Below are 25,000 nucleotides of genomic sequence, written 5' to 3'. Positions count from 1 at the left end.
ATTGTATAATTCCAGTAACCGAGTTCAATAACCCATGGCCATGGGTTATTGGTTGCCATGGCAACTCTCTTACTAAAAGGCAGCCCTCAGAGCCGTATAATAGAAGAGTTCTGACATCTCCATTCACTCCAATGGACCAGTTTTTTTCCAGGAAGTAGAAAGTGGAACTCTTGAGTAAAAAAAGCAGCACTGTGGAGTTACAGCAAAATAGACAGTGTTGTACTCTGAAAGGGTTTTTCATCCCTTGAAATGGATCAAATTGTACATTATCGGCTTTATTTTAGCATGCAAAAGTAGCGCGAGACCCATTCCTGGCTGTTCATTGGCTAATGAGTCTCGCATTTTGGTCCTCCGCTGACGCCACTCTCTTACTAGAGGACACTAGCAGCCCTGCGCTCGAGCTCCGTGTTGGGCTTTCCAGAAAGCTCTCAGCAAGCGCCAGGATTGGCCAATGTCAACTTCAGTCTCCAGAACGATCCAATCAAATCACCCGCACGTCTATCTTCTTGCTAGAGGTCCCGCCTTACAGTAGTGTCAAAACAAAAAGCTACTCGCTTGCAGCCAGACGCATGATGGCGCAACTCTCTTAGGCTTTGGTTACCTCAAAAACAAAATGGCGGAGACAGTTTTCAGATCCTTGTGAATCGATCTTCGCTTATAACTTTACTAATACTTCGCAGAAAATGATGTTTTGTACAAGAATAGACGCGGGCTAATGTCTTAACCCCTCTCTCGCGCGCCCTCACTCTTAACCCCGCATTTCTAAATAAGACGTAACGTTACTTGGTGTCGGCATACGGCTCTGGTGTCGGCCTTTGCAAATAGCTCTCAGCAAGCGCCAGGATTGGCCAATGTCGACTTCAGTCTCCAGAACGATCCAATCAAATCACCCGCACGTCTATCTTCTTGCTAGAGGCCCCGCCTTACAGTAGTGTTTCAACTGACTCTATCAGAATAAAATGCCAGTCGGACTTATAGTAATATTATTATTATATTATTATACTTGGAAACCGTTTTATGAAAGCAATATAGCACTCGAGCAGCGTGTGTTGTGGAATATATCCCGCTGATAAGCTGTTATCCCACGAGGCCGCAGGCCGAGTGGGATAACAGCTTATCAGCGGGATATATTCACCACAACACACTTGCTCTCGAGCTATATTGCTTAAATATACAGTATATATATATACAGTGTGTATATATATATATATACAGTGTATATATATATATATATATATATATATATATATATATATATATATATATATATATATATATACCCCTCTATGTGTGTATGTATATAGAGAGAGATAAATGACTGATGCACATAACAGCGGTAACTTTAGATAGTCCTTGAGTACCAAACTAATGACACAGTAAACCTTCGCTAAGTACTGCACTTTGCCTCTCTTTCTGGAACTGAAAGCCTGTTTCCATCATCTCAGGCTAAACCCGCTTTCTGGAATACCCCCCCAGAGGTGTGTGTGTCTGTGTGTGTGTGTGTGTGTGTGTGTGTGTGTGTGTGTGTGTGTGTGTGTGTGTGTGTGCGCACGTGTGTGCGCGCACGTGTGTGCGTGTGTCTCCGTTCCTTGACTGTCTCCACTGTGAAGTGAACATAGCCTGTCACCCATCTGATTGACTTCCAGCTATTCTTAGCACGGCAATTTGTAAAATTGACAATGTTACAACACAAGTTGCTGGAGGGCAGAAACACGGTGTGGGCTCAACCGGAGGCTAACTCAACCTCCAACTAACACACACCCACACGCACACACATACACACACACACACACACACACACACAAGGACACCCACATCATGTATACCTACATCACATCCACCTCTGCCTCCTGTGTGTGTCCTTGAGTCTGGGTATCATTTGTCTGACCACCCCCTGTCCTCTCTCTCTCTCTCTCTCTCCTTTGCCACATATCATTTTTCTCTGCCTCTGACAAGCCTCTGGATGCCAAACTGGGCATATGGATCGAGTGCACACGTGTCTGTGGGTATGCCTGAAAGACGCTGTGATTATAGCCTTCCTCTCTTTCTCTCTCTCTCTCTCTCTCTCTCTCTCTCTGTGTCTCTCTGTCACAGCCATGGTGGCACATTGAGGCCACGCACGGCATGGCTGGTCAACCTGATGGAGCCAGTGACTTGTGGTGTGGCGTGGGTTAAGGTGGCGTGGGGGAGCTGGGGCAAACTGTCTGTCAAGGCTCTGCGCTAGACTAGTAGCCTATAACATCGCCTAGTCCTGCAAGAGTCCTAACCACCCGGGCACAACTTTAATGTCTTTTCTCCACTTATAAAAAAAATCAAACAGTCAGAGGATCTGTAATCTGATCAGTGTCTTTATTTATTTATTTATTTATTTAATGTCATTGAAGGAAGTGTGTTTTGTAGCTCCTGGGACATGTGGGTGGGTGGGTGGAAAGGTGTGTTTTGTGCGGTCTGTTTGTTTATTTGTTGAGACACTATTATATCTGAAAACCATCAAACTTCCTATTTGTAGTTTTTCTGTATTCTCTGTAACATGCGTTGAAGTTTGTACAGTAAATATTTAGAGGGGGGGGGGGGGGGATCGCCTACCCCTGCCCATAGAACCCTTAACTTTGTGTTCACACACTGAGCCCACCCCAAAAAAAAATCTGAGGACCACCCAAATAAATGAGAGAGAGAGAGAGAGAGAGAGAGAGAGAGAGAGAGAGAGAGAGAGAGAGAGAGAGAGAGAGAGATGGGGGAAACATGACAAAAAAGGAGCAAAAATAAACTGGACTGTAAATATGTGTTATCAGAGATGGGACACACATTTTTTACTTAAGTAGAAGTACAGTTACTTGTGTAAAAAAAAATTCAAAGATTCAACTTGTTTACTCAAGTAAAAGTAAAAAGTACAGGCTCTGAAATGCAATAAAGTATAAAAGTTAAAAAAAGTATTTCTACCGGCTGTTTCTGTGCAAAGCTAACTGAAACTCACATCATATTAATATAATTAGAAGACTATTAAACTTAAAAGATCCCCTCCAAACACATTTAAAGATATATAAAGACTATACTTTGATTACAGGAATAATTTGCGTGATATGTTCTTTTTTGCGCGAATAGCTGCGACCAGATATGCAAATTTCCGAAATGCACTTTTTGTGGACCAACCAACCGAGTGACTTATAGAGCTGCTGGCCCTGCTGGCCGCAGATAAGAAGGTGCACATAATGCGTGAAAGCGTGGAACAGCGCAAAACGAGAGAGACAACAATGTTTTTGTTGTCGTTTATTCAAACTAAAATAAGTAGCCTGTTTTGAAAATGTAAGGAGTAGAAAGTACAGATATTTGTGTTAAAATGTAGGGAGTAAACGTAAAAAGTATAAATACTCAGTAAACTAAGTAAGATACCTGAAAATCCTACTTAAGTACAGTAACAAAGTATTTGTACTTAATTACTTCCCATCTCTGGTGTTATGCGACTGTCAGCTGCATGGTGATATTGAAACGTAACTGGTCATCGAAATTATGCATTTTATTTTTAATTGTTTAATGTGAATTCTTGAGCACATTTCGATATAAAAAAATAGTTTTTGTTTTTTGTAATCAATTTTGGGGTACTGCCGCCCAGAGTCCCACTAGATGGAGCTCTGAGGCGGACTAGTGGGCCGCGGCCCAGAGGTTGAGAATGGCTGTTCTAGAAACTGGCATGTGTGGACACTGAACAAGCTGGTTGGCCGAGAGAAGCTGGCCACAGCTCTACTTTTCAGATGTCTGTGCTTCCTTGTTTAGCTACCAATGTGACTTGGGCTACATTTCATCCCGGAGGGCTAATCCCTACGCCCTACAACCTGTGAAGTCACTTCCCTTCGTGGTGAAAACTCTGAAGGGCCGTAGGGAGTAGGCTTTCCAAGTAACAGTCGTTTGGAATGCCCTTCAACGTCATTTTTCGGGGTCGTCGTAACAAGGCAGGAGCTACAGAAGAGGAAAACAAACCCGGCCAGTGTCAAGTTACCAGATTAAAAACAACTTCCTGTCATAGAGTTCAAATGAAACTGTTATTGGTGAATATGTGTAGCAGCCACCAGGGGTGTAGTGCTATTTATTAGGGATGGGCGGGAGTACTCGGGTACTCGAGTATTCGTTCATAACGTCAGTACTTTCCGCTGTTCGGGTACTCGCCCCACCCCTTTAAAAATGGTACGCACGCATCGTCATGTGGATCTGGCTATACAGGCAGCATGGCTGTGTTTCAGACAAGCATAACTGCACGGGCGTCAAGTCAGCCAGAATGTAAAAGTATGTCATCTGCTTTAGGGCTTTCAAAATAAAACCCTTATTGTAACATTGGCATTAATATTCATTTTGAGTAATTCTTTACAGCCACAGTTTCAGTCGTAATCTTAACATCACGAGTATTTTGATAGAAGGTTTGCTGCTTTGTTAGTTGAAATACCTTTTTCTCATCCAACGTGCATCAATAAGCTATTTACTTTTGTTTAAATAATATTATTTTGAAAGTTTTAACAGGAAGTTTCCCAGCTCATCACGAAAATTGACTGGTGGAGATGCGCTCCCGTTAACGACACGAGACAGATGCACGCTTCTCCACAACACGCCCCCGATAAAACTCATTGAAAACGTGGCACTAGTTTACTGACTACTACACTGTCGTTGTCCAATAACGTTAGCCACAGGAAATGTGGAGAACGAATCACTTTATTGCTTCATGGCGATCACTATTTAGCTGCAGCTAACGTTATGGTCACTGGTCAGTTTTCACTTTTTGGCAGAACACTGGACCTTGTAATCTGTGGATTTACGTTACTGTAACAGTGATCATAAAGCAGAATGGATTACACCGGACATGTGTAGGCCTATTGGAAATGAGCCTTCTTCGCTTGTTTCACAAATCTGCTCGAACGAAGCGCTAACCAATGCTGCCATCCAACCACCGGAGATCTGAGGTAGGGACAACAGCTGCAGCTAATGTCACCTAACAGTCCCTCTCCTCACAAAAAGTGCTACAGGTAGTGCTTTTACTAGGGAAGGGCATCGAATTTCGAATTTTCGAATAATCGTTGTTATTATCAAGGTCGACTTTTATTATTGAAAGTCGAAATTCGAAAAAAAAAAAATGTATATATATATTTTTTTGTGAGTGAAATGTTGCATTGTCTCCCCTGATTCTAAGTATAGTCGAATCGCTTGGTTTGAGCAAGTAAAACAATTTTTATAAGCATTTTAAGCAAGGTTTATGGAAAAATGAATGGCAGATGAAATCCCATGAAGAGGGAGAGGGGGTGACTTTGGCATCCCTTTGGCACTCAGACCTGAGCCTACTAAATATTTAATGAACCACTCATGATTGTCAAAACTGTTTTTTATTTTCGAAAATGTCAATGTCATGTAACATGTTCTTTACTTCAGTGGTGCAATGCTTGTTTGAGCTAAAAATCCACAGCATAAGCTTTTTCTATTAATTAATAAAGCCTTAAGGTCCTTACACATCAAGAGCGATGCGAATATACGGCACGAAATTGGGATGTGAGTTTTGACCCACCTGTCAATCACAGCCACAGATGTGTACACGTCGTAAGCAAATTTCTGAAAAATCGACCGTGGTTCGAAAAAATAAACACCGCAATAACGCTGGGCGAAACTTCGCCGTTGGTATGCACGGTTGCATTGACTGATATAGGTTCGGAAAATATTATTGACGTGCGAATTAATCGCACGAGAAAAACGTGCTCGGTGTGTAAGGACCTTAAGACTTAGAATCAGGGGAGACAATGCAACATTTCACTCACACAAAAAAAATAATAATAATAATTTTTTTTTACATTTTTATTTTTATTTTCGAATTTCGATTAAAAGGCGACTTTGGCCAGCGAATTTCGAATAGTGTTTTTGCTAGAAATGCCCATCCCTAGCTTTTACCATGCAAAAATGCAAATGTTATGTGTGAACAGCCCCATACAGAGCGGATTACCCCTGCTCTGTCATTACCATAGTAATAGATATTCTAAATTAACTGCTTAACATAGCGACACTTGGGTTAAGCGTGTGTTTCCACACGGACCTCCAAAGCCCCCCCCCCCCCACAGCGAGTACCCGATTACTCGTTCATAATAGAAGGAGAGTACTGGAGTATTTAAATAGGTTAAAATGCCCATCCCTACTATTTATTAAGGTACCGAAGCGCCCCTCCCCCCCCAATTGTGATGTCATCAGTGATGCGAAGTTGAGCAATTGTGCGCTGCACACGCCAATAGGGCAGGCGAGGCCACACAGCGGCCGAGCTACGTATTCAACCCCGCGCAGCGGGCGAGTCCTATAGGAATCGAGCGTGCGTTGCGCGCGAGACTTCTAGTCGCAGAAAAAATAAAAGGCTTGTTGGACAATATCACAGCATCATGTTCCTTTTAAACATCATTAGCCTACCTTATCTTTATTATCACAATCCAAATAATATCCATAATGTTTAGTTATGGAGCACAGAGCCACGTTTTGGTGAGCAGATATGGAGAACGCAGATGTCATGTCAGATCAGGCGACTCTATTAACAGGCACTTGTCATGTGGAGGGGGGGAGGATGTAGTCCAGTTGCAGAAAATACAGATGTGAGCCGCGCTGCGGGAGGGAGAGAGAGAGTCAGGGCAGGGTCAATGCCTGTCCAAATGGGCTTCTGTGCCAAAATGCATTATATTATGATAAACACTGGCTATCACAACACATTATCATCACTGTTTAAGCCGTTACCCACATATTCCAACCCAATACCATAATAGGCTACGTGCAGCAGCTGCTTCAATCACCAACTTCATCCGTTATTATTCATGTCAGTTTAGTTGAGTCGGGGAGGTTTTTCATATCTGCAATCTAGAAATACTTTACAAAACCCACAAATCAATTCACTGTAAAGGCTACATTTTAAACACCTGTTGGATCAGCGGTGGATAGGTCATTTGGCGATAGCGTATCAATTGACAATGTTTGATCTTAAATTATTTCAACTGCATTGAAGATGTGTGTCTCCTGCGCGAGGCACAGCCGAGGCTCTGAGATTGTTTTATTGTGTTGTGGATGTAGTGTATGGAGGGATGTCTGCGCATTTTGGGTGCAACAGCATTGCCGCACTCAGAATTTTGATCATTTTGATTTAATAATGCATTGATCCAATTGTATAATCTCACGTGCTTTTCTCCGTGCCGGTCACCAAGCCAACTCTGTCCCTCTGTGCACTATTTCTCTCTCTCTCTCTCTCTCTGCTTGTGTGCGTACCTGCTCTCTCTCTCTCTCTCTCTCTCTCTCTCTGCTTGTGTGCGTACCTGCTCTCTCTCTCTCTCTCTCTCTCTCTCTCTCTCTCTGCTTGTGTGCGTACCTGCTCTCTCTCTCTCTCTCTCTCTCTCTCTCTCTCTCTCTCTCTCTGCTTGTGTGCGTACCTGCTCTCTCTCTCTCTCTCTCTCTCTCTCTCTCTGCTTGTGTGCGTACCTGCTCATCTCTTTTCTCTTGGAGAGAAAAGCGGCGGAGCGTCGCTCCGGTGCGTTTCCGGCAGCACTAAAGTACTGAAGTGAAAAGGCAGGAATCTGTAATAGGGTCAATTCAAATGCAACTTTTCATTTGGGATTGTTCTGTGCTCGCCAATACCCACCGACCCACCAGCAGGACGTAGCACATGGGAGGATCAATTCCCTTCCGCCCCGACCAGGCGCCCCGATCCACGAGAGGAGGTGCTAGTGCAGCAACCAGGAACTCTGCTGCTGTGATTATCATGTAGGGCTGCTGTGCTATGTTCTCTTCCCCCCCCCCCCCCGCTCTCAAACCTATGTGATTATCATGTAGGGCTGCTGTGCTATGTTCCCCCCCCCCCCCGCTCTCAAACCTATCTGATTATCATGTAGGGCTGCTGTGCTATGTCCCCCCCCCCCCCCCCCCGCTCTCAAACCTATCTGATTATCATGTAGGGCTGCTGTGCTATGTTCTCTCCCCCCCCCCCCCCCCCCCGCTCTCAAACCTATGTGATTATCATGTAGGGCTGCTGTGCTATGTCCCCCCCCCCCCCCCGCTCTCAAACCTATGTGATTATCATGTAGGGCTGCTGTGCTATGTTCTCTTCCCCCCCGCTCTCAAACCTATCTCTAATCTAGGGCTGATTTGGTGTGGTGGAGCTGTCTACAGCATGTGCTATTTAACCCAGGCTGAAGGCTGAATCCACTGTCTGCTAGCTGGGAGAACTTCCCTTCTAGCTTGTCGGTCAGTCTAGATAAACCACAGTACTTTGTATTGTATTATTGGAAGAAGAAATTCACAGTCAAGACCTTGTTAAAGCTACTGTACACATCAGATAAACTTCAGCATTCTGTTGCTCTGCTTGCTAATACTGCTCTACTCCTCCTCTCATAGACTCACAAGCCCACTGCTCTTTGGCTCTGCGCACCAGCTGAACTTCAGCCTCAAACCAGGGATATCAAGTTTGAACACCCGGCCGCTATCGGGCCGGGCCCCACCCTTTCGGCCCCTCTACATCCAAGCCACAACAACAGCCTCGCTCTCAGCTCTCAGTCCACTGCACATTCCGGCCTCAGTGCCCCTGTACCTTGACTCTAAGTCTCAGTAAAAACCCTTAAACTGTGCTTTGTCTCTGTGTCTGCTTGTGGGTTATTTTACGGGTCTGGATCACAACATAAGATTGCGTGAGTGACATCACTGGTGACATCATCACTGATGACATCACTGATGGCCTCATTGAGCGCTCACGATGTGCCATGGGCAATTCAGTCTATGACATCACTGATGATGTCACAATGTCTACTATGACATCTCCAGTCACCACTGGCCACCAGGCTGGGGATGTTCTGGCTCGACCATCAATTGGTATGGCATCATCAGTCACCACTGGCCGCCACTCGACGATGACGTCATCGGTCTGGGCACTCAAATATCATCAGTGGGTATGACTCATCAGACAGGGGCGTTTGCAATTGAAGGATTGTGTTTGTGTGGGTCGCCGCCACGCTCCCCAACTGCCTTATTTCAGTGGTTATGGCATCAATCGACGATTGTGGGGCATGACATCATCAGTGGGTATGACATAATCAGTCAGTGCCGTTTGCATGCTCAGTTGATGGATTGTGTTCGTGTAGGTCGCTGCCGCGTTCCCCGGCCACCTTATTATCTTAGTATAAGATAAGTGATATCATCAGTGATGTATGACAGACACTAATAATTTCATAGACATTGTGACATCATATGCATAAAGCGATATCAGCAGTGAATGATGCCATCAGTGTTGTCACTCAAGCGCTAGCTAGCAAGAGCTAATTAGGCAGCATTAAAATAAAACCGAAAATAGAATAAACTCAATAAATGACTTCAGAGTTCACCCTCGATGATTGATGTCACGGATGATGTCACGGATGATGTCATAGACATTGTGACATTGATGTCATAAATGCTTCCCTGCTGAGGTTATAAATAGGATGACTCTTGCTCAGAGTCCAGCCAATCAAGCCTGAACTTGTGACAACAACATGTCCATTGGTCCATGGACCACGCGCAATTCTATACTAGAAATAAGCTGCACCACCAGCATGAACCAGAGCCGGAGCACAAATGTTGCGAGAGGGTGGTCATCAACATCTCGGGCTTACGCTTCGAGACCCAGCTCAAAAGCCTGTCCCAGTTCCCAGAGACTCTGCTGGGTGACCCCAAGAAAAGGATGAGGTACTTTGATCCTCTCAGGAACGAGTATTTTTTTGACCGGAATCGACCAAGTTTCAATGCTATTCTGTATTATTACCAGTCAGGAGGGAGGTTGCGCCGACCTGTTAATGTGACCCTGGACATTTTCTTTGAGGAGATCCTGTTTTATGAACTGGGTGAGGAGGCCATAGAAAACTTCAGGGAGGATGAAGGCATCATAAAGGAAGAAGAACGGCCTCTACCAGAAAATGAGTTTCAGAGACGAGTGTGGCTACTCTTTGAATACCCAGAGAGCTCATGTCCTGCTCGCATCATTGCTATCTTCTCTGTCATGGTGATTCTCATCTCTATTGTCAGCTTCTGTCTGGAGACACTGCCAGTCCTCCAACCCATGTCCAACTCCACTTCCACCTCCATCACCTCTACATATTTCACTGACCCCTTCTTCATCTTGGAGACCCTCTGCATCATCTGGTTCTTGTTTGAGTTCCTGGTCAGGTTCTTTGCCTGTCCCAGCACAGCTGGATTTTTTATCAACATCATGAACATAATTGATATTGTGACTATCATCCCCTCCATCATCACCCTGTCCACAAAGCTGGAAGAGAGGCCAAAGGACAACCAGTCAGGCCAGCAGGCCATGTTGTTCATTCTCCGTTTCATCCGTTTAGTCAGAGTGTTTCGTATCTTCAAACTCTCACGTCACTCCAAGGGCCTCCGGATTCTGGGACAGACTCTGAAAGCCAGTATACGTGAAGTGTGCCTACACATCTTCTTCCTCTTCATCTGTGTCATACTCTTCTCCAGTGCTGTCTACTTTGCAGAAGCAGATGAACCAGGTACACAGTTCAGCAGCATCCCGGAGGCCTTTTGGTGGGCAGCGGTTACCATTAGCAACTTGGGCTACGGAGATATGGTGCCAACCACCATTGGAGGAAAGATTGTGGGGTCTCTGTGCGCCATCGCCGGTGTGCTGACCATCGCATTGCCCGTATCTGTCATCGTCTCCAACTTCAACTACTTGTACCACAGGGAGATGGAGAGTGAGGAGCAGGCACGGTACATGAAATGTCCTAGTGTGCCTAAGGCCAACTCAGCGGAGGATCTGAAGAAGAGCGCTCAGAGTGGCAGTGGATCCACTCTCAGCAGATCTGACTACATGGAGATCCAAGAGGCAGGGAATCATAGAACTGAGGATTTTCAACCCGAGAGCATGAAAACAGGTAACTGCACCGTGGCCAACACTAACTACCGGTATGTAAACATCACCAAGATGTGTACAGATGTATAATGTCAGCTGGGGTATACCTGACTTTGTGTTGACCAACATGTACAGTATGGTGCCCCAGTATGGGAGTCCAGAGCAGATGAGTAAGATTCACAGGGAGTAAAAGGTCAGTAGAGATCACCCCATAATCTCCCATTCATATGGAGTCCATATGATTCATATGGCGTCCATATGACTGGGAGATTATGTTTCATATGGAGTCCATATGAATGAGAGATTATGTTCTGAATGTTGTTAGACTAAAGTTTGGCAGGGGGGAAAACTGGCATGGCAATTTTCAAAGGGGTTCCTTTACCTCACATCAGGATATCTGAATGAGAATGGGTTCTATGGGTACCCACCAGTCTCCTCTTTACAGATAAGCTATCATTGGTGTTGCAAAGAATTGTGGGAGCAAAGTGACCATCTCCTATTCACTTTGAAAAGGATCATTACATACTGTAGGGCTCTTTGAAGGTGAAAGTTTTGGATTGGAATACCTTCAATATGGCAGTGGTGGGCATGGATGGCCCTTATGTTCACTGTCAAGTGAAGAGCCGTACTTGTGGGGTCTATGGTAAACTTAAGTGATTTTATTGAGTTTATTCTGTTTATTTTAATGCTGACCAATTAGCGCTTGCTAGCTAGCCATGCTAACTCATAACATCACTGAGTGCCTTTACATACACACTAATAAACCGTTTATTATCAGATTTCTAGAGTTACCTGATTATTCAAGTGTCATGTAAACAGCACCCTTTATCGGATAAAGGACGTTATCAGTTTATGAGAAAACCGATTAACATACCTAGGTTTCTGCTGAATCATCAGGTTTATTCATTGCAGTCAATGTCCACTCACACACTGAGGTGAGTTCCCACTATTTACTAAGATCATGTAAACACGGATATCAGATTATTGCCAGTTACCTGATTATTCTCAGTTATCAGTTTATTGTGTGCATGCGTCATGTTACCAGACAGTTTATTCAGAGCAAGACGGCTCAACTCTCGGTCAATTCCTGTATCTGTGTCACATGGTTCCGTGAATACGACATAAGTCTGATTGTACAGCTTCGAGTTCACGACTTGTGACGTGTCTTGTGACGTTTTCAGGAAATGGTGAACGCCATGAACGTGGATGGAAAGTATATTGTCATTTGAGCTTTTCATAGTAATTTTATGTCTGAGGAACATTGAAAATGAGAGCTTGCTCTCAAGAGCCTTCCCAGTATAAATAAAGGCAAAATAAAATAAATAAAATGAAATAAATATTCTCAACAGTCTCATCTTTTTTTCTGTCATTATGCCTTTGCATTTCCTGCATTAATGTAGTTAGCTGCTCGCTTGCTAGTGTCGTTTACACGAAAGTTCACGACTTTCATTCGAAGGCAGCATAACTCACTGATGACATCATCACCGATGACATCCCAATTGTTCGAGTGACATCACTGATGACATCATCACCGATAACATCACATTAGAGCTCAAGAGTCACGTGACCTTTCATGATGTTTCCCACCCCGGAAGTAAGTTCCCCAATCATTTTCTCCATAGACATTTCGAAAAATCCTTATATAATGAGTTTCAAGGCTGGAACCATGCTGACCCGTGATGTACTGAATCGTGAGTGATCATGAAACATTCGGTTTGAGCAAGAACAAAAAATAACTTAAATAAGTTGTTTTTCGAAAATAAATGGGGAACTTACAGGCAGTCACATGACTGTTGGGCTCTCTTGCTCGAGTGTGGACGTAGAATATCCACTCCCCACATTATGACGTCATCGGTGATATGACCACTATAGTGACCGGCTGAGCCATCTAGAGACTGTATGACATTATTGGTGACCCGGCCACTTTGTTTCTTTCTCTCTTTCTTGGGGACATACTGTACATAGAGACAGACAAACATGTCAGACCCTCTTACAGACACCTCGACCCCCTACTGTAGTGGCCACGCCACAAAAAGCAAAAGAAAATAGATGCAGATATTTGGCTGCAATGAGCCTGTTTTGCAGGGCACATCTTTTCAAAAGGAGGTTGTAGGCTTGATACTGGCACACTAAGGAGGTTGCAGGCTTGATACTGGCACACTAAGGAGGTTGCAGGCTTGATACTGGCACACTCAAGTCACGCAATGAAAATAAACATCATGTTCTGACTTTGTTTTCAGAGAGGCAACAGCAGAAAAGCCAATCTCACAGAGAGTTGTGAAGGGAAGCAGAATGCCACAGCCGTCTCTCTCTCTGCACAAGGTCTTGTTTGTCTCAGAAGCATCTTTTCATCCCCGTCAAATATCTCTCCATTCTGTAAACATACAGACTGACACTTAATGAACACCATTGCTAACGTGAACGCACCATCGAAGTGCGCTTCGTTTATTCCTCCCCAACGGCAAAGATTCCAATGTCAAAAACATGAGTCTCATCTCTCTCTCTCACACGCACGCACGCACGCACCCACACATCATACAGTAAAGGACATGACACGCATGGATGAGTTGGGGGTCCCACAGCAGGGGGCTGGTGACACTCCACCAGGCAGTGTGGAGAATGACTGGATGTCTGGAGGGCGTGCCTGAGGCTGCATGCCAGGGTCAGGGGGTCTGGAGGGCGTGCCTGAGGCTGCATGCCAGGGTCAGGGGGTCTGGAGGGCGTGCCTGAGGCTGCATGCCAGGGTCAGGGGGTCTGGAGGGCGTGCCTGAGGCTGCATGCCAGGGTCAGGTGGTCAGGAGGGCGTGCCTGAGGCTGCATGCCAGGGTCAGGGGGTCTGGAGGGCGTGCCTGAGGCTGCATGCCAGGGTCAGGGGGTCTGGAGGACGTGCCTGAGGCTGCATGCCAGGGTCAGGGGGTCAGGTGCCTGAGGCTGCATGCCAGGGTCAGGGGGTCTGGAGGACGTGCCTGAGGCTGCATGCCAGGGTCAGGGGGTCAGGAGGGCGTGCCTGAGGCTGCATGCCAGGGTCAGGGGGTCAGGTGCCTGAGGCTGCATGCCAGGGTCAGGGGGTCTGGAGGACGTGCCTGAGGCTGCATGCCAGGGGGCCACATTCACAGCTTGGGTGACAGGCTATGCGGACATTACAAAAAGCAACGTATGATATATTGATAATGCATTGATAATGTAATGATATAAAAAGGCAGTTTGATTATAACTGATCAGAGCTGAGTTTCACCTCCAGCTAAACCCACGTAAAGTCCAATATAAGCCTTTATTTGTGACATATAAATCTATATTATAAATCCTAAGTACTGTATGTTACAGAAGAAGACATATCAGACTTTATAGAAGTATTTTCTGCTTTGTTTGTAATGGTGGTTGTCTGTCTTATGATGTCGACTTGAGTGGAATCGATGGTTTACCCATCTATTTATTACCGATACATCATTGATTAACTAACTCATATAAAATTTGACAGCCTAAACGCCCAACTGTTTTTGTAGTTTCAAGCAATATAACCTAAGACCCTCTAGTGGGCCCATTCTTTTTTTTACGACTAGAGCAACTGAACCCCACAGGACACCGCCTGTGTTCTCTTTGCCACAAATAGGCCAAATGAGTATCTAGGAAGCATGACACTGCACACCTTTTGAGGGTGCTGAAAAGGTGCAAAAATAACATTTTAAAGCAATTAGCACAAGGACGTGCCCCCCCCCCCCCCTTTCCCCCCCAAGATGTTGTTGTTTTTGGACATACACCTCCCATTCATTTCTGATGACCTGTTTTTTGTGTGCTCATTTGCCCCTGATCACTTCCTTGTTAATAGAAACAATCCTTCAATTTGCTTGCTTCAACTTCTTCAAGCTAACGACGACATCTTGCACCTATCAACAGTCGTCCATAACCATTGCAGAATGCTGCAGCTCTTTTGTTGTTGCCATGCATACTGGAAATGTGTCTCCAAGGGCGACACCGAGCCCCCGACATGTGTGCAAGGGATATTATTAGGTGGTTAGTTACACTCACGCACAAGAAAGAAGGCTTCCGCTCGCACACATGAGCAGTGCACCTCGCCATCTTTTTGGTGTGCTGTTGGTACTGTAGGGTTGCAAACTGCAAAGAGATGGAAAATTTCCAGAAACTTTCTGGAAATTTTCCATGGGAAGTTTGGTATTTTTTTTTATTTTTTTTACCTTTCATTTTTGGTGCCTGTTCACAATATTCAAAGTTGGAAACTTTCCATGGGAATTAATGGGAATGAAGTGAAATTGTTTGGGATAATTTATATTACCTGTATTTATCTGGCAACACAGTGTGGCACCTAAAAAAATGGAAGAGCTCTTGGGATAGCGGTAAGGCCGTTAAAAAGCAGTTTTGGCCAACCTGACCGCAAATGCACGTAACAACACATCCCTCCAGTAGCCTGGTGAAACACGGTGAATTTGTGTGTGTGTGTGTGTGTGTGTGTGTGTGTGTGTGTGTGTGTGTGTGTGTGTGTGTGTGTGTGTGTAACGTTACTGGAGGAGCACAGAGGCTGCAGCATGATACCAGCAAGTAAAAAAAAAAAAAAAAAAAAAAACCTAACGTCGTAGTTTATCAATACGCTTAATACCGGGTTGTAGTACCCAGAACCATAAGCGTTGCGTCATCTCCATTCACTCAAAATGGACCTCGCAATAGTAATGTTCTGGATTAAGCAGTGCTGTAGAGTTCAGCAGAATGGACATTGTGATGTGCTTTGAAAGGGTAAGATGTTTAAAGAATCAAATTGTATATTATCAGCATTATTATATGCGTTCAAACATACTTCCTGGAACTAATCCGCCGCACACACTATAACTACGTGAGTCATGTGACGACCAAGCATTTTGGACTTCCGTTCCGTTCCGCTCCACTCTCTCTTTAAATCACTTTGGTGGTACCATCCCTACAGATCAATCACTTAATGTAGCCCTAAATGTTTATATTTATATATATGACAAGGTACAGTAAATACAGTTAGTATAAATTACCCCCCAAAAATTTTCAGTTAATTCCCATTAAATCTCATGGAAAGTTTCCAACTTTGAGTATTCTGGGAATTTTGCAACCCTAGCTGTTGGCGTGCGTTTGGGTCAAAGGACCTGAATGAGGCTGAAGACTTTGTGCTGTATGCATGAAGGTGCAGCGTTAGCTAAGGTTCTCCATTGCATTGTCTCCAAAAGGCCGGTACTCACAGGGAGGGATCATGGACGAGATCTTTGAGGTTGACGCCACTGCGGTCCTCTGCAAGGTTCCGAAAACAGCTGTCACTCACTAGAGAGAGAGAGAGAGAGAGAGAGAGAGAGAGAAAGAGAGGGGGAGGGAGAGAGAGACAGAGAGAGAGGGAGAGAGAGAGAGAGGGAGGGAGAGAGAGACAGAGAGAGAGAGGGAGGGAGGGAGAGAGAGACAGAGAGAGAGAGAGAGAGAGGGGGACAGAGAGACAGAGAGGGAGAGAGAGGGAGAGGAGAGAGAGAGAGAGAGAGAGAGAGAGAGAGGGGGACAGAGAGACAGAGAGAGAGAGAGAGAGAGAGAGTTAAGTTAAGTTGCTATTCGACAATGTGAGGAGGGGCGACCCCAGCAAAAAGCCTTCTGGAACACACTGGAAAGGTGAAAAAAAGACGCAGGATGAAAAATAGAAGGAGAACAGAGGTATGTCTGTTTGTCTAATAATTGACACAGGCCGACACTGGCCATGCGAATTCACCTTTTTCACAACAGCGTTTAGTGCAACAGGTGCAACCAAAACATTAACGAGGGCCCCCGGCACTGGAACACCTAAATGGATTGGACCTTGTTTGCACCTGTGGTACTACCTGCCTTTGAGACACACAAAGTGGCTGCTGTGAAAAAAGGTCAATAATACTGACCCCAACACTCACTCACATCCGCCATTCCGCCATACACACGTTCTGATCACTGAGCTGATGTCAAGCCACACCTTCACCGTCTCCAACTTCTCCCTTATAACCACCCCCCCCCCCCCCCCCCCCCCTCAACATGAGTCATGGCCGTGATCACAGAGTGACAGATAGAGCGTGACAGGGAGGACGACGGAGAGACATGGGAAAAGAAAGGGAATGAAACAAAGAGAGAGGAGACAGAGAGAGTTTTCTTGATCTGACGTGGACGCAACGCGCCCGCGTCCAAAAATAGATGCGGAAATGAAGCAGCGACGGGGGTGACAGTGACGGTGGAGGTGACAGTGATGATGGGGAATGGATCCACACACAAAAGAAAAGTTGATGTGCTACAGTCGTATACAAGACTGGAATTGTGCAATACTATGCTATTCTGTCAATATCTGCAATTCATGTGCAATAAGCTTATTACTGCTACTTCTCATGTACCATGTACATATTTTGTTCAATTGAAAATGTTTAGATTACCACACTTGGTTGTTAATAATGTTTATTTATATCTCTTAATATCTTTTAATCTTTTTTAGATTACGGTATATCTTATATTTATTTATATTTTGGATATGTCTAATAACTTATCATGTTCCTATGTATTTAACTTGTGCAGCAACCAAGTCAATTCCTTGTATGTGCAAACTTGGCCAGATAAAGAATTCTATTCTATTCTACAGTATTCTATTCAAAAATATTGTCATGTCACTCCAATGAAGTGCCATGACCCATGAAGGAGAGGAGGGTGAGAGGAAAGTGTGTGTGTGTGTGTGTGTGTGTGTGTGTGTGTGTGTGTGTGTGTGTGTGTGTGTGTGTGTGTGTGTGTGTGTGTGTGTGTGTGTGTGTATCTGTTAGTGAGTGAGTGTGTCTGTGAGTGAGTGAGTGTGTCTGAGTGAATGAGTGTGTGTGTGTGTGTGTGTCTGAGTGAGTGTGTGTGTGTGTGTGTGTGTGTGTGTGTGTGTGTGTGTGTGTATGTGTGTGTGTCTGTTAGTGAGTGAGTGAGTTTGTTTGGGGGGTAGGCTTGCCGGTGGGGCAGTGCTGTGTGGAGGCAGAGGTAAACAGAGAGAGTGCGGGATGTTAGCTCTGGGCTCTTGGCAAATAAATGGGAGAGTGCTGACATTTGCACAGCAAGCCAGCTGAGAGAGAGAGGGGGGAGAGGGGGGAGAGGGAGAGGGGGAGAGGGGGGGGAGGGGGAGAGGGGGGGGAGGGGGAGAGAGGGTGGGGGAGAGAGAGAGAGGAATAGCCTACACACTACCCCAGTTTAAGAGGGGCAATGCTGCATAAGTGCGGTGTGTGTGTGTGTGTGTGTGTGTGTGTGTGTGTGTGTGTGTGTGTGTGAGAAGGGGGAACTTCCTTCAAGACTGCAGTATTCCTTACAAACACACATACACACACACGCATGCACACACACACACACAGCGCTCCTCAGTCTTTCTCTCCTAGCTACCCCTTGATCTAAAAATAGCCCGTTCCACTCTCCTACAAGAGGCAGCAACCATTCTGAACCAATCAACACGCTCTGTCAAAGGCTCCGGCACCCGCCACCCCTCCATATGTACGTGTGTGAGTGTGTGTGTGTGTGTGTGTGTGTGTGTGTGTGTGTGTGTGTGTGTGTGTGTGTGTGTGTGTGTGTGTGTGTGTGTGTGTGTGTGTGTGTGTGTGTGTGTGTGCATACATACACACATGTGTGTGACAAGGGGAACTCCTGACTAAAGGTAATAAAACTGCTTCCTCCCCTCTCCTTCCCCTTACCGTTTTTGGAGGAAGAGGTGGGGAGAAAACCTCCCCTTCTAGAAAACGATAGCACCGAAAAAGAGAGAGAGAGTGTAAGAGTAAGAGAGAGAGAGAGAGAGAGAGTGTGTGTGTGTGTGTGTGTGTGTGTGTGTGTGTGTGTGTGTGTGTGTGTGTGTGTGTGTGTGTGTGTGTGTGTGTGTGTGTGTGTGTGTGTGAGAGAGAGAGAGAGATATCTGGCTGCAGTTGAAACAGGCTTCAAAGGAATATTAATGTGATCCTGTGCAGGAGCTGAAGACAGGGGAAGAGAAGGGGAGAGAGAGAGGGGGGGGGGAGGGAGAGGGATGGAGAGAGAGGGGGAGAGAGAGATGGAGAGAGAGAGGAGAGAGGGAGAGAGAGAGAGAAAGAAAGGGAAATCGTGTATTCATGATGCTGCCCCCCCCCCCCTTCCCGCTCAGCTCCATGCACCTTTGCCCAGGTAAATCAGCAGCATGGGAGCTGCTCACACTCTCAAACCTACAACACACACCCTCCACACCCCCACACCCATCCTCCAGAGGGCGCTACTCCTCACGGCACCTACAGTAGGTAGCATGCTAAAGGTCAAACCTTCTACATGGCTGGACAAGCACTATAGGGGACTGACAAACAAACAGACAACAGCTGTGGCCGGAATGGATCACTATTTGTGTTTTAGGGCACAAATACGTACATTTTGTGTCCGAATCGTAAAATGATATTGTGGAATGATAGCATACTAGTAGTATACTAAAATGCATTGCGAGATTGTCGTCACCTGATCGTTACCAAGCAACAAAGTTGTAATGCTTCCATGGTTTTTATTTCACCCCACCATGACCACGCCCCCAGCCAGCTACCCCAGGCAGCGTCTATGACGAGACATTGACTGTATCTATTTCTACAATAGGACTGGACGATATAATCAAATCAATATCAGCTTGCGTGGTTTTATAATGATGGCATCCTCTTCTTCACCAAACCTTGTTTACAAATGCAGTAAATAAACTTTTTTGGGACCTCAGAAAAAAGCTCTGTTATGATCTTTACAACCATCCACCGAAAGTACCAAGCAGGCCTGCTTTATTGCACAATCCAAATCTTCGTCAAAACTTGCCCTTCTCAGCATGTAGCTTGCTAGCTAGCGTTGTTGTTGTTGTTGTTTCACAGCGGGGAAGGCATTTGAGAGTGACACGCAGGGAGTAGGGTTTAATCCCGGGAAGCGGGATTCCCGGGAAATGCCGACTGGACCATTTCCCGTTTCCCGGGAAATACAATAGCGGGAAACAGGGGGAAATTAATTTAAGAAAATAGCTGTACAGCCTATTGTAGCCTAAATAAAATAATGACCGTGATGGCGTAATTCAAGATTCAAGATTTATTAAGTGTCCCAAAAGGGCAATTTGGGTTGCAAAAAAGCATAGTACAAAGTACATACATAACTAGAACGACCGCAACGCGGACTTATGCCTCCGCCATTAGTTCATTCTTGAGTCCAAGTGGATGTTGGAGCCAAATTGGAAGAAATTGCATCAAGGCGTTTCTGTGCAGAATTGGATATTTGAGCCAAATGTGAAGACATTTAGTCAATGTGTTACTGAGATATGGTGTTACCGAGCTTGAAAATGGCATTTGTTAGGTCACTGTGACCTTGACCTTTGACCTTTGATAACCAAAATGGAATCAGTTCATCCTTGAGCCTAAGTGAATGTTTAAGGCGAATCTGATGAAATTCCGTCCAGGCGTTCCTCAGATATGGCGTTAACAAGCTTGAAAATGGCGTTTGAGAGGTCACAGTGACCTTGACCTTTGACCTTTGACCACCAAAATCTAATCAGATCATCCTTGAGCCTAAGTGAATGTTTAAGGTGAATCTGATGAAATTCCGTCCAGGCGTTCCTCAGATATGGCGGTAACAAGCTTGAAAATGGCGTTCGAGAGGTCACAGTGACCTTGACCTTTGACCACCAAAATCTAATCAGATCATCCTTGAGCCTAAGTGAATGTTTAAGGCGAATCTGATGAAATTCCGTCCAGGCGTTCCTCAGATATCGCGGTAACAAGCTTGAAAATGGCGTTCGAGAGGTCACAGTGACCTTGACCTTTGACCTTTGACCACCAAAATCTAATCAGATCATCCTTGAGCCTAAGTGAATGTTTAAAGCGAATCTGATGAAATTCCATCCAGGCGTTCCTCAGATATCGCGTTAACAAGCTTGAAAATGGCGTTCGAGAGGTCACAGTGACCTTGACCTTTGACCTTTGACCACCAAAATCTAATCAGATCATCCTTGAGCCTAAGTGAATGTTTAAGGCGAATCTGATGAAATTCCATCCAGGCGTTCCTCAGATATCGCGTTAACAAGCTTGAAAATGGCGTTCGAGAGGTCACAGTGACCTTGACCTTTGACCTTTGACCACCAAAATTTAATCAGATCATCCTTGAGCCTAAGTGAATGTTTGAGGCGAATCTGATGAAATTCCGTCCAGGCGTTCCTCAGATATCGCGTTAACAAGCTTGAAAATGGCGTTCGAGAGGTCACAGTGACCTTGACCTTTGACCTTTGACCACCAAAATCTAATCAGATCATCCTTGAGCCTAAGTGAATGTTTAAGGCGAATCTGATGAAATTCCGTCAAGGCGTTCCTCAGATATGGCGTTAACAAACATCCGTACGGACGGACGGACGGACGGACGGACATCCGTACGGACGGACAACCCGGATCCATAATGCCTTCGGCCTGGCTTCGCCGGCGGAGGCATAAAAACAAATAAGACAATAAAAACATTATAAGAACAGTCTAGAGAAGCAGTTTAAAGTGCAGCACAACAGTTAAAGTGCAAATGACAACAGTAGCAACGATCTAAAGTGCACAGTAGAGATATAAAGTGCACAGTAGCAAAGTGCAGTGTGGCGAGTGACTGCCTTCACTCTAGGCACATTTATATTACAAGAAAAAGTGACCATTACTGCAGTTAATACGGTAATTCGTCCACACAGCCCACACCCACCTGTTGAGTGAGTCACACAGAGAGCATCTCTCAACAATGCACCACGCTGATGGATTCCACCACGATGTCTTCTGCAAGTTCTGCTGCCAGTAGTTTTGTGTGGAGATACTTCACAAACAACCAAAACAACAAGGATGCCACATGTAACCTCTGTCAGCGAGTGATAAGATGTGGAGGACGATCAACAAGTGGGTTGCTGCGACATTTGGACTCGCAACACCATAAAACCCTAGAAACCCCGCAAGTGAAGCGTCCGAGAACAATACTCCATACTTAACACCAAAAGCCTTGGTGGCCGAAATACTGTCAAAAACGGCAGCATATGACGGATTTACATTCAACAGCATGGCGACATGTGCCTACCTCAGAGCAGCACTCAAGAGAGACGGACATACTCTCCCGAAAAAGCAAAGTAAAGGAAAATAAATAAATATTCTGTTAATTTTGAGTGATCATTTAGTTTATTAGGCTGATATCCAACATTGTTTGGCTATTATAGAAAGGCTGTTGAACGGTATCAGAATATGGAATCCATCTCAGCTTAATTGAAACACGCAAAATAACTTGCTTTAACGAATTTCATTTGTTTATTGTCCAATATCACTTCCCAAATTAAGTGCTGTAACGAATTCCGTTTATTTATTGTCAAATAACATTTCCATGAGGCTGTTCTTATCAGCAGAGCAATCACATGCAATGAACACGGCATTTCATATGAAGTTTTTATCTTTAATTATAATGCTTGTTAACATAAATTCATTCTTTTTCTTTAATCCTATAATAAGAATGAGAATAATTATTGATATCAGCAAATAAGACACTACAGCATCAAATTAGCAACCCATAGATTTATTAAAAAATAATAATAATAAAAATAAAAATAAAAAGGGCGATTTCCCGGGATTCCCGGGAAATTTTTCTTCATTTCCCGTTTCCCGCTATGCCTCATTTTCGGGGAAAATATTAAACCCTAGCAGGGAGGGAGTGGAAAGGGATGTCCCTTCGCGCAGACTGAAATGGTCAGTACCATTGGCAGAGCTTATCCCCGCGGCCTGCTTCCAGTGAGTCAGACTAGCCTTGTTAAGCTAATTTAAGCCTGTTAATGCTAACATTAGCGTTACGGTCTGTTCAGGAAGGCATTTATCTGTAGCTGCAAGGTACAAAGCTTATTGTAATGAATAATGTGTTTTCTGTTCATGTCAGCTAGTGATTAATTCACCGTGTAAGGTCGCAAAATGCCTAGATGGGAACGTCACGTCAGTGAATATTTCTTTTTCTGTTTAATGTCAGCTAGTGACACATACATATATCGTTGGCTTTGAAGGAATATCGGTACAGTCATGGACAAAATTTCCTTTGCTCTCCCCTCTCAAATCTCCCTGCAATGCCGCTATAGGCAGTCAATTCAACAGTTTGACCAGCGTGGGGCGCTCAAGGTACATCAATGTGTGGCGAATACAATACTAGGCAGGTCAAACGCTCCGCTCCACTCCGCAGCCGCTTCTGGTGGCTGAGAACAGAAGTGCATCTCCAAAGGTGAAGTGCCACTGCCACCCCGTGATCTCGTGACAATGCTGGAGGTGAACTAGGCCAAAGGATTCCTGGCCGCATCTGTAACTTGTCAAATGTTTGTTGAAACATTTGGTTCTGCGCCTGGTGAAGGCAGACGGACATTGATGATGAGTGATGATAAATTCAGTGTGTGAATTCTCTCATTAATCAAGTGTGATTTACCGCTAATTAGCGCATTAATAGAGCAGCACTATATAGGGAAATACAAATGAGGGAATAGCGATCCATTCTGGACACAGCCAACGACAAGCAGACAGACGGCTGCTGGAGATGACACAGCTTCTTCTTCTGTGATCATTTTCATATTTGACTTTCCTACAGTAGTGAGGCCAAGTCTGGGCTTGTGGCTGCACACACACTTGCTTGGATGTTTCTAAACGCCAAGATGTTTTTTTTTATTCTGTCTGTCTGCAGCCCATCTGCCTCATCTACTTCTATTTGCCTGTGCTAAATTTAGCATCTTTGACGGTATTGCTTGCTTTAAATACGTCTGAAATGACACCAGATCCGGATATGGCCATCTGCGTCATTTCAGTTTTCAATTTTATGTCTATAATTTGCTGGTCTCCCTGCCTGTATTGACTCCTACAATATCATCTCATATTTGCTTCCACCTGTGAGTGTGTGAGCGTGTGTGTGTCTGTGTGTGTGAGAGAGCGCGCGTGTGTGTGTGTATGTGTGTGTGTGTGTGTGTGCATGTGTGTGGATGTCCCCAGGCTGTAGGAGTGGGAGGAGAGCATGTGACCTGTGCTTTAGAAGCGTTACGCAGGGCAGAACCACGCACACATGGGATCTGGATGTGTAGAACACAAACACACACACTTAAAGGGTTAATCACTGAGCCGCAACAGATCAGGGGAGACCAGGACACGAGGGAAGAGATGAAGAGATGACAGAAGAGAAGGGAAGAAAGCCACTGGCGAGAGAGAGACAGAGAGAGAGAGAGAGAGAGAGAGAGAGAAAGAGAGAGAGAGAAAGAGAGACAGAGAGAGAGAGAGAGAGAAAGAGAGAGAGAGAAAGAGAGAGCGTAAACGAATGGAAAGAGTGGCACAAGGGAATATTGCCTAATAGGGGAGAAAAGAGTTCGAGAGGCTGAGAAAAGTAGACATAGCAAAAACATCAAATGATTATGAAGAGCTCTCTCTCTCTCTCTCCCTCCCTGGCTCTTGTCTGGAGGTGATGTGCTGATCACAGTGCACGACCATGTCTGTAATACAGCTAGCGGGCTAGTACCCTTTTTCCATGCAGATGTGATGGCCCGGCCCATCTGGGTAGTGTCGAGGTAAAAGCACTCACCTACCACCGTGGAGACCCGGGTTCAATTCCCGGCAGTGGTGCTTCCGGCTTGGTCACACGTTCCTACAGACACAATTGGCAATGGAGACACTGCATGAAATAGGCCACGCCCATCACGGGGGAAAAGCTGCGTTCATTTCCACACACCAGCGTCATTTTCCTTGAATTAAACATAGCTAAAAGCTGTTGTGTGGTGGGCTGCGCAGAAAACAAATGTAAACAATCGCCAGTTAAAGTTTTTTTGTACTCCTGAGCAAAACAAGGAAGCCATTGAGAATTGGCGAGAAGAAAAATGTGGACCTAGCTGTCAAGAAGTAAGTTGGAGTGTTCATCTTCCGTATATACGATCTTTTTGTGCAACACGCAACCATGCACATGACATAGGAGAACGCCAGGATTGGAGGGGGGTTTTCCGATTCCCCCCGTCTTGGGCGTGGTTTCTGAATGATGACGCGTTACGCAGTGTCTCTATGGGAAGCCGGTGGAGTATAAGTCCTGGTCGCTGCACTAGTGCCTCCTCTGGTTGGTCGGGGGGGCACCTGTTTGGGGGGGGAG

The 25,000-nt window shown here is 45.1% G+C and overlaps 1 protein-coding gene and 1 pseudogene across 2 annotated transcripts in view; one reads left to right on the top strand and one right to left on the bottom strand.

Annotated features, from left to right (window-relative positions):
* The window catches only part of gphnb (gephyrin b), a gene marked incomplete at both ends in the record, with an annotated part of 189,709 nt that overhangs the window by 117,180 nt on the left and 47,529 nt on the right, over positions 1 to 25,000 (bottom strand). Inside the window, one exon of the mRNA XM_083643452.1 lies at positions 16,102 to 16,180. Coding sequence (XP_083499578.1) covers positions 16,102 to 16,180 — 79 coding nt within the window. The remainder of the gene's footprint in view (positions 1 to 16,101; positions 16,181 to 25,000) is intronic.
* LOC310782957 (potassium voltage-gated channel subfamily A member 2 pseudogene) lies at positions 9,527 to 10,975 on the top strand (annotated as a pseudogene). Its single transcript has one exon. The product of its transcript is annotated as a potassium voltage-gated channel subfamily A member 2 pseudogene (transcript).

Source organism: Poromitra crassiceps (assembly GCF_964638095.1).
Source record: "Poromitra crassiceps genome assembly, chromosome: 9".
NCBI lineage: Eukaryota > Metazoa > Chordata > Actinopteri > Beryciformes > Melamphaidae > Poromitra > Poromitra crassiceps.
The sequence above is the reverse complement of the archived record's forward strand: the minus strand, read 5'-3'. Positions and strand labels throughout refer to the sequence as shown.